At 42.3% G+C, this 10,758-nt stretch overlaps 2 protein-coding genes across 2 annotated transcripts in view; both read right to left on the bottom strand.

Moving 5' to 3' along the window:
* Positions 1-1,039: 1,039 nt before the first annotated feature.
* Positions 1,040-7,296, bottom strand: LOC125296606 (gap junction delta-3 protein-like). Its single transcript, XM_048246595.1, has 3 exons — positions 7,266-7,296; positions 5,110-5,988; positions 1,040-1,495 (listed from the first exon to the last, which is right to left on the bottom strand). Exons 2-3 carry the CDS (start codon positions 5,432-5,434, stop codon positions 1,095-1,097), a joined length of 726 nt encoding a protein of 241 aa, XP_048102552.1. The 5' UTR covers positions 5,435-5,988; positions 7,266-7,296; the 3' UTR covers positions 1,040-1,094.
* Positions 7,297-8,437: 1,141 nt separating this feature from the next.
* top2a (DNA topoisomerase II alpha) overlaps positions 8,438-10,758 on the bottom strand; it is a 31,039-nt gene continuing 28,718 nt past the window's right edge. The window contains exons 34-35 of the mRNA XM_048246532.1: positions 9,046-9,269; positions 8,438-8,732 (exon numbers count right to left, since the gene is read on the bottom strand). Coding sequence (XP_048102489.1) covers positions 8,586-8,732; positions 9,046-9,269 — 371 coding nt within the window. The 3' untranslated portion in view covers positions 8,438-8,585. The remainder of the gene's footprint in view (positions 8,733-9,045; positions 9,270-10,758) is intronic.

The raw sequence follows: 10,758 nt of genomic DNA, 5'->3' as shown, positions 1-10,758 counted from the left end.
AATGTTACGGGACCTGCTAGAGATGTCTCGTCACCACCAGGTATCTCTCAGGTAAGAACAATGAGTAACGTAAACGTGACAGCCACCACCTGTGTTCCTTGCTCCTTGCTATGGGAAAAAGTAGAGTCTGAACAGGCTATCACACTCTTATCTGTGCAAAGACAAACCACTAAAAACATAGACCAGAGTGCTGTAATGATGACAACCAAACGGAAAAGCAATCATGGCATCACAAAACAGTACCTGAAATGGTTCCTGAAAAATGGTTCTGAATAGTCAAATGGTTCTTGATACCAGAGGAACTGTTTAGCACAGAGCTATGTAACCCAGTACAGTATTTGTACATCTGCTCATACAGAAGGCTCCAACCAGTAGACCACGGCTGCTCATACAGAAGGCTCCAACCAGTAGACCACGGCTGCTCATACAGACATATTATGGGTATGAATATGGAGTCCGACTGGTAACTCCAGCAAAGTAGCCCCAAAGCTACTCACCTCTGTCCCCTCTAGCTTTCTGTCTCAATCTCTGATGGTCACTCTGCTGCAGACCAACAGCTTGGCCTCTGGCACGTGGGCACAGACGAAGGCAGACCACACAGACATGTCATAGACCTTCACATCTTCTCACACACACACACACTCTCTCACACATACACACACACACATTCTCTCTCTCTCTCTCTCTCTCTCACACACACACACACACATCAGGATGCGTGTGCTTGTCCTCTGCATGTAGACACGTGCAGGCGGTTCACACAGACATTTCACCTGCTTCACATCTTAACTTCTCTCTCATCTATCACACGCGCACACACACACACACACACACACACACACACGCCAAGTTGTCAACACACTCTCTCTCTCTCACACACACTCACCCTCACACCATGAGTGTGTCTATCCTCTGGCTGCTACTCTTCTTCCCAGCGCTGCTGCTGCTCCTGCCCCCACTCCTGCCCCTCCCCGAGAACAACTGCCCCCTCGTCCCACCCCTACTCCCCTGAGCGGGTCTCCGCATCGGCCTCCCCTGGTCCCCCCTTGCGTCCTCCATCTCCTGGCCAGCATCCCTCCGTCTCAGCGTCCTCCTCAGGCGCATCCACTTGAAGTAGAGGTGGACGAGCTCGGCCAGGCTGAAGAGGGGGACAGCAGCCCCACGGCGAAGTAGAAGACCAGGAAGACTGTCTTCTCCATGGGCCGCGAGGTGAAGCAGTCCACCGTGTAGGGGCAGGGGAAGCGGCTGCAGGGGTACTGCGCCGCCACGCCGAACCCGTACAGCGCCCACTGGCCCACCAGGAAGGCCACCTCCGCCAGGAAGCGGAAGCCCACGTTCAGCGTGTACAGACGCAGCTCTTTGAGGTCCTCCTGGGTATTCACGCCGCGTTTCCCCAGCGACAACCTGCTGCCTCGGACATCACCGCTGCTGGCACCTGGGCCTCGGACATCACCGCTGCTGGCACCTGGGCCTCGGACATCACCGCTGCTGGCACCTGGATTGAGATTAACATGTTAACTTCGTTTCACACCCAGTTATATTAAGTATAAGTATATATACTCTTTTGATCCCGTGAGGGAAATTTGGTCTCTGCATTTATCCCAATCCGTGAATTAGTGAAACACACTCAGCACACAGTGAACACACAGTGAGGTGAAGCACACACTAATCCCGGCGCAGTGAGCTGCCTGCATCAACAGCGGCGCTCCGGGAGCAGTGAGGGGTTAGGTGCCTTGCTCAAGGGCACTTCAGCCGTGCCTACTGGTCGGGGTTCGAAGTCCGAAGTGCTAACCAGTAGTCCACGGCTGCCCCGTAAGTTTCATTGACGACATACGACTCTGTTCATGATGCCACCACACTAACCACCAGAAACTACCACAATGCAACATTATCCTAGCCTGGCTAATCTCATTGAGATGGGGTCTGGGAACTAGACATTTATTTTCTCGTATTTGAAACGTGGTTTACGAATGCCCAGAGCCGTTTATTGGGCGCTACGAATGTCTATCAAATGCGTCTGTAGGTAGCTCATAACCGCTTCGGTGTGTCGTCATCGTCTTGCTGTCCCCGCTCCGTTCTGTGATTGGTTCCTTCGTTGAGGTGAAAACGAAGTCCATAGAATCCAGGCTGCCTAGCAGCGTGAATAAAATCGTGCGCGTAAGGCAGCATGGGAAAACCCAGGCTAACATTATCCATGAATGAGTACAATAACTCTCATTACACCTACAGTACAGGCCAAAAGTTTGGACACAGCTTCTCATTCAATGTATTTAATTTATTTTCATGACTATTTACATTGTAGATTCATCAAAACTAGTTACTTCAAAATCGTAATGTATTATGTATTACTTATTACTGTCATTTCAAAGTAATTTGTTACATTATAATATTACTGTCTCTGAATTATAAGGCACTACTATTGTATTACTTTTAAGTTACTTTTACCAAAATATCTAGAAATATGGATTTGGAATTCTAAATGCAGTTTATTATGCTCAATGCAGCTCATTGCACTTCTAATGGAGGGTGATGTGGTATAACATAATGACTGAGCTAGGCTTAAGGCAAACAACAGTAGAATGCAATAGGCTTAAGTGATGGCTCATGATGCAATACAAGGAACAATCATAGCCAGAATTTTGTTAAAAGCAGACAAAAGGTCGAAGTCTGGTCAATTGTGATAGAAATACTGTAACTTTAGGCTTAGGCCTACTCATTAAAATCAACAGAGCGCCCACTACCTGTATATTGTAACCCAAAACTTGTCAAGATAGGCTACACAGTGCCGCTGCTGGCCATTTTGGTGCCCTAACTGGTGAAATACAGTATTAACCTAAGTATGTCATCATATGGCCAACTATATATGTAAGATGTAATCTGCCTGTTCCCAGGGATGGGTAGTATTTCTGAAACATGTAATATGTATATGTATTTCAAATACAAAATAGTATTTTGTCATTTGTATTTTATTGGGTTGAAGGAAATGGCTCTGTATTTTGTATCAAAATACTTTATTGGTGTGTATTTCTGTATTTTAAATACTGCAAAATACTATGTGAAAAACACTAAAAAAAGTAGATACTACACACAGGTGTAATGAATAATTGGTAATTAGGCAACAATGGTTTATTTTTATCGCAATCAGCTAATGTGAGAACAGCTGTGTTCACAAACACTCACAGCTTTTCAGTGACGGCTATTGCTGAAGCATCAGCTCTGGTCTGAAGCACTGGTGTGAAGTCGTACGCAAGTAAAGATGAGCAAGTTTACCTCTGCAAGTTCACATAAGGACACCGACAAAGGCAACCATGTCCTATTCTCTCCATGCCAATCTTTAACAGAAAAAATGTCAGATATCTCAATGAACCACAATGACATCAATAGATGGTAAGGTGTTGAGTGTGTTTGAATTCCCTTCCTTGTAGCATCCATTTCTGCATTCTACAGTAGGGACAAGTTCACCTTAAATAACAATTCTATTTCCTTATTAGCTGCATACTTGAGGTTGGAGATATTAAGGCATAACAAGTTTCTCACATACTGGAACTTCAAGATACATAGCCTTATGATTTTCTTATTCAGTTCTGCACTGGACTTGAATTACGAAATTCGGCACAGATACACAACTATGATTTTGGCCTATTGATTATAATGTGGTTAATTGAAAGCTCTGTCACTCGTTTTGGATAAGCATCAGCTAGATGACTAAATGTAAATGTAAATTCTTGAATTATTCTTCTGATCACACTACATGAACTTGCATACGGTATACTATTTGGTATGACGGGCCAAATTGTATTGTTTTTTACTATATAGTTTTAACAGGCTAAATGTTTGGGATATTAAAAAGCTTTTTTTTGCAGTGCTTCCATACTTTCTTGAAAAAAAGTATTTTGAGTATTTGAGTATTTTCTAAATACAAAAATACAGTATTTTATTTTGATACATAATATGGTTACTGTATTTTGTAGTTTATTTTGATACATTAAAAATGAGGGTATTAGGTATTTTATTTTGAAATACATTCACATTCTGATGTATTTTTGCCCATCCCTGCCTGTTCCCAGCATTAGAACAACACTTTGCGATGGTTAGCTTGTCAACAGTGACGATATATGCTAGGCCTAAGTGACTGAGCTATCTGGGTGCGTTTGGAGATGCCTGATGAAATCAGACGTTGTTGAATAGGCATCATTTACTGTATCCTGGTGCCACACACCTTGCATGTAGCTGTTCGCTTATTTCCTCTGTGCAGTTTTTGTAACCGAAAGTAATGATAAAAGGCATAACTCCGGGAGGACTTCTTGTCGACATGGTCAATGCATTTATATCTGTGAGTGTCATAACGCATGCGTTACATTGCACATTATGGCAAAGGGGCCATGCCGCTCGTTATACGTTTCACAAAGTATATGTAGCAGTAAAATAAAATAGAAATACATGAATAAATTTAGATTAAAAAAGCAATAATTGCATGAAATACAGCTTGTTCAGGAGTCTCGAAGCTCGAGTCCGAGTCAGGTCTGAAGTCTTTTGAGTGGAGTCGCAAGTCAAGTCTGAAGTCACTGTTTTTGCGACCTAAGTCCAAGTCCCCATCTTTTTTACATTTCTATCCCTTCATTCTCTTTAATTCAAGTTCACAGCACGAAGCTGACATGAAGAGCATTTGCTTTATCAAGAATAAAAAAGATTAGCGTGGCACCGCTCTAGATGGTTTCGGTTTCACACACAAAGTGCACTAAACTGTTCTTCATATCCTAGTTGTCTCTGATAAATTGAAAATAATGAGCGTAGGCTTATGTCCATCGAGTCAGTTACAGCCAGCCACAGTCAGCTTCAACCAGTAACAGGAGATACGTTCTGCTATTTGCGCAGTTGTTTGCGAATATGTAAACATAACACCACTCAATTTCAGGTTAAAATGCATTGTAATGCGCGTTACTGAAGTTTGTACCGAGTAAAATATTACCCAATAGTTTTGTGTAATGCCTTACATTACCGCGTTACAGCAAAAAGCAATATATTACAGTAATTACATTACTTTTGTAACTTGTTACTCCCAACACTGGTGATTGAGCATGTAAATGAGTGTTAATGAGCGGTCAGTACCTTGTTGCTGGGCCTTGGTCTTTGTGCGTCTGTGTATTGCGTACATGAGGAAGAGCATGGCGGGAGTGGAGATGAGCACGATGTGGAACACCCAGAAGCGGTACTGCGAGATGGGGAAGGCCTGGTCGTAGCACACCTGCTTGCAGCCCGGCTGGGCCGTGTTACACTCAAACTGCTCCTGCTCGTCCTCGAACAGGTCAGTCGCTACGGTGCCCAGGATGACGATGCGGAACACCAGCATGATCTGCAGCCACAGGCGTCCCAGCAGAGGAGAGTGTGTCTGCATGGCCTCGATCAGGCCACCCAGGAAGCCCAAGTCCGCCATGGCGCAGCCGCCAAACCCAACACCTCAGCTCACTTTAACTCACTTAACTCAGTTCAGTTTGATTTTGTTTACTTGTACAGCGCCATTAACAGTAGACATGATCTCAAAGCGCCTGAGCCTCCCTCATACCTCAGTCACAGTTCAGGGTTGCTTCAGATACTTAATTAGGAGTGTGTGTGACCCAGGCATCTAAATATTTTTATTATTATAATTATAACATGAGAACCTCAGAACACGCACGTTTCAGCGTCTGTCCCTAGACACGTCACCCATGCATTGGTAGACTGCGTCAGGAGGAAGGGTACACTGCGTCCATGCCGCCTCACTCTGGCAAGCGAGAGTGTGTAGATTCCTTCAGCCCAAATCCCAGAGTCAAACGCTCAACCACTGTGCCTGTCCTCTACTCTTCATCATCTCAGAGTAGTCCTCACAGATGCAGGTGTTTGACCAGAGCAGCCTCGCACACTGGAAGCCCTGTCCACCCCTGAGGGGGCACTGGAACGGGGTGTCTGCCCCACAGTGCGTCAGATAGAAACCGTCCACAACACCCTTACCTGCAGAGCAGAGACGACTGATGAGTCATTTCAAAGTCTTTGGATTCCTGAGAATTCTCTCAGCACTTTTTAACAAAAATAAATAACACCTGGCATTTATGTTGTCCTGGCATTTCAGTTTAGATTTTAAGGGTAGTTTCACAATCAAGGTAAGTGCTTGACATTTTCCGCACACATGTATGACAGAGTGGGGCAAAACTCCACTTGGGGTAAAACGCCCCTATATTTCACAAACTAATCACTAGATGAAGTAAAATGTTGTTGTTATTATTTATATGCACTATGTTGACAATGGTGATGTACCTACCCACCATAAAAAGGATGTGTGCAATGCACTTCAAGAAAAGGAAAGAAAAATGGATTTTAAGGCGAGTATTCTCATTTTCAGCAGTCACTAAACAATGTTTGAAAGGCTGTAGTTTTACAGGATATCATATTTGTGTGTGAATTGTGAGTAGTTTGGTAAGTATATAGACAGTACATCTTATTTACATACATAATATTATTCATATAATACATTTTTCAGAATCACATTAAAAAAATACAATTGTAGGCAGCAGTTCTCCCCTACAAAAATGGCAATTGTTGGCAGAAAACACATCTTTCACTCAGTCTGCCATTTTCAGCCTCAAATTGACATTTCATTTTAAAACTATACACCAGTTCAACACTTAACAGAATGTTACTGTGGATAGAAAACTGAATAAAGCAGAGCATTATCAAAATATTAATAGAAATGGCGGGAATATGCTGACCTGGTTGAACTAATGTAGCAGAGGAAATACTTCATATAAATATCAAACCGAGTAAAAGTCTACTGACACAATTTCGACATACAATTTCTAACATCATAACAATGAGTTGTAAAACTTATTTTAACTAAAGCTTCCTGTTAAACATGTTCTTGTCCACTCCAACCCATTTTCTATAACCCTAGTCTACGCTATAAAACAAAGTAGGCTACAATAGACACTATAAATACTGTATGCAAATATTTAACCTTATGATGGCGAAAAAACATTTATTTCAGATGTCCATTCCACAGACTTTTAATAAAGCTTATACATAAAAATCGTTTATGCCAGTTGCCATGAAACATTTTCTAAACGTCAATGGATGTAGATTAGCCTAAACAAAAGTTATAATAGTCTATGCGTTCAACAAAACTCCCTGATTCTGAATAGGCTACCCTAAAGTTCAATTTTTGTAGTTTTACGAAATTAGCTCATGGCATAATATTCATTTTTGTGACTTAATATGTTATCTACCACGCTTACCTGTTCGTCTCATGTCAAACACCTGTTGCAGTCAGAAAATCACAGAAATGAGGTTAGCCTGGCGTCACAGACGCACCCTGCATGTTCACTGTTCTGCGTTGCGTGTGCAGGAACGTCTGATACAGCGCTGCTGCCGTGACGTCACCCCCGTATTTATAGGACATGCATGTTTCCTGTTGATGATGCTGAGAAGTTTAATTTGAGCGAAAGTTATTTCTATTTACTTTGAAAATTAATTTGAAATGTTCGCTCATTTAAAGTACATAGAAATACTTCCCTCTTCGTCTTCCTTGGTGTGTGTGTTGGGGGGGTTAGGCCTATTATAATTATACTGTAGGTCTAATGTCTGGCACTGCCTAGAGACTTTCAAACATCAGGAAAAAGTGTTATGCCTATGCAATGTTGATGGTATTCATGCCAATTAAAACATTTTATCATAGCTCGCGGTTGTGTGGCTATGCCGCACCTGATATGCACGTCTCACGCAGGCAATGCACAAAATACTGTTTTATCATGGCGCCAACATGTAGGGAGCCCCTAAAGGGACATGTGCATAAAAAGTTCCTGAACAAAAGCTTGTTACGCTCAACGTAAGTGCACCGTAATGTGTCCAGACAGGAAATGCCAGTTGTCTTAAGTCATCAGTGATATCAAGAGTCTAACGTGTTTATTCTGGTGGGCACCTCTTCAAAGTCCCCTGCTAATTACAGGAAGAGTCCGTTTTCAGCCTGGCGGCACTTAACATGCGATTCTAGACATCAGATGGGGGTCACTGAAGACGCTATGACGTAATTGTGCAGGGGAGGCTAGATTGAGTACTGTGGAGTGCACGGTCAACATGGAGGAAATCTTATTTCAGAGGCGTTGGAAGCTCCTCCCTCCCTCTCACCTCATCCTTGATTCAGCAGCTGGACCACATGGGCATTCAGGTTGGTGCAGATGATTGCATACCACAACTACTTGCTTATGAATACAGTAGAAGCACATGTGTTTTTCTAACTTCCGCATTTTTGCTTTACATGTAAAACAGCCAAGTAAGTGTGTACAACAAAACATTTTGATTACAAGCTGGGGTGGACAAAAAAAAAAAAATTAGGTTCAGAGTTTGAGGTAATTAAACTGGTACTGTCAGAAAGTGAACAGAATTACAAATAGCCATCAGAACGCAAAAGTCACAAATAACTAAATTTATTGAAAAAGGCATGTATAAAAGCAAACGGTAAATAAGATACAACATATGAAATATTTACAGGACAAAACAAACAAGCATAACAAAGTGAAAGAAAGAGACTCCGTGCAGAGAAAGCTGAGGAGCAGAGACTAAAAGCCGAAGTCGGAGTCTGAGTCGGAGTCGATCTTGTAAGTGGCGGCCTTCTTGGCCCGGCTGGGTTTACTGCGCTCCACCACCGGGGAGTCAATGCCGCCCTCGAGGTCGAAACTCTCATCGTCTTCCCACTTCTTTGTTTTCTGGAGGGAAAAGAGGGGTGAGGGTGAGGGAGCCGTTACAGCTGCCTGCGGCACGATGCTGGCCAACACTTTCTGACCAGAAGAATGGAACTACTCTGGATTCCCATCATTCCCTAGGCAAATTAATCTTCAGTATAGCTAAAAGCAACGTTTCAAAGGAAAAAGCTAGAATAGTATAAAACCAGTAAAGATTTCATACAATAACACCCCTCCGAGTAGATGCAATTTCAATGTGTTAACAACAATAAATATAAAAGGAAATTGGCCATTTGAAAACCATTATGAATGTGTACATAAGTCCTTGTAAACTAACCTTTCCGGCACCACCCATCTTGCCCTTGATGCGGGCCATGAGGCCACCAGAGTCACTGTCGGAGTCAGAGTCAGAGTCCAGCACTGGTTTCCTCTTGCGATTGGCTGCTGCCTTCCCAGAGATGGGCTCTGATTCGCTGGAGCTGGTGGTTGCCGCCTTCTTGCTGGCTTTCGAAACGGGTTTGGGCTTGGAGAGCGCGTCTAAGATGGAGGGCTGAGCAGAGTCTGTCAGGGGAACAGGGCATGTCTCGTTAAACACACACAGACACACACACACACTTCAAATTAGTGCTGGGCGGTATACCGGTTAACACCGAATACCGGTGTAATTGATTACACAACTTTCGGAACGCTGTACTGCACGACACTTTCAGACGGGACTCTTTTCAATGTTGCGCTTCTAAACACGTATAGAAGTTGAGGTCAGCGCCGTCCACATCAGCAGGTAACAAGGGGAAAGCAAAAGGAAAGTCGAGCCAAATGTCACTTCAAGACGCGTTAGCTAGAGGGACTCCCTACGACAGAAAAAGCAAACGGTGGATTGAGATCACAAACTCCCATCACTATCCACCTAGCGAGATGGTCCCACCTAATACAGTCAAAAAAGACAGCTTCAAGATGTTTGTGAAATTTACACAGTAAAAGTTCTGTATTTCAACTGCAGTTGTCTTTGCATTCTGATTCCTCAATTCATAAGAATCACGAGTGACTCTTCTTTGTAAACAGCATCATTTTCTGGGACCATGCAAACCTGCATTACTACTAGTGTGCAATTATTCTAGAATATTCAGTAAAATAGCCCATTAAGTCAATCTACTGCAGTAATAACACTCTCGACCAGTAGAAAATGCTGTGAACACCTGATTATGCTTAGGGGGAAAAATAAATGAATAAATAAAAATAAAAACGCATGTTTTTGAAATTTGGAGTTTTTAAAAATACATATACATATAGGGTTGGGTATCGTTTCAATTTGAACGATTCCGATTCCAATTCCGATTTCTTATTTCGATTCTGGTTCCTAACGATTCTCGATTCCGATTTTTTTTTTAAAGGCAGGGTCAAAAAAAGTTTAGGATATTTTAAATGAGCTAGCTAATCAACGGTCTTTCTCAGGGTATCTGCACATTTTCCAAGTGCAAATTTAAAGACTTTTAAAGACCTTTTCAAGACATCTAAATGAAAATTAAGACTATACCACGGCAAAAAGATATATATGACTGTTTATGCAATAGTTTTTTTTCCTACTAATTTTAACCCCCACCCCATTTTGGATGTCTACAGAAGTTACCAAATATATTTTGGCGAAAGAAAAATAATTGTGTGTGAATTACCTTCACAGCTAAAAATGCCCAATTTTAGGGTCTGGGCTGCTTGCTTTTGAAGCTGGGTGTACATATTTGGTTTTGCTTACTGCTGAGGCTGACTGTTCTTCACCTGTGTCTGTAGTAGCCTAGGGCTACTTGCCAAAGACATGTGCACTGGACTGGATTCCCTTCAATATTTTTTTCAAAGTTAACTAAGCTATTTACATATTTTAATAAGCCTACTTTATATAATTTACTATGTGCATCTACTGTCCAATATGCAGCACAGCAAATTAAAGTTAATCCACTACTTACTACACTACATTTTGCATACCAGTTGTATCTAAACCAACCAAAGCTTGACTGAAACATTGTAAAACCACTGACTTGTTTTAAATTAATTAAGA

This window comes from Alosa alosa, chromosome 6 (assembly GCF_017589495.1).
Source record: "Alosa alosa isolate M-15738 ecotype Scorff River chromosome 6, AALO_Geno_1.1, whole genome shotgun sequence".
NCBI classification, from domain to species: domain Eukaryota; kingdom Metazoa; phylum Chordata; class Actinopteri; order Clupeiformes; family Clupeidae; genus Alosa; species Alosa alosa.
Note: the sequence above shows the minus strand (reverse complement) of the source record. Positions and strands in the feature narration are given on the sequence as shown.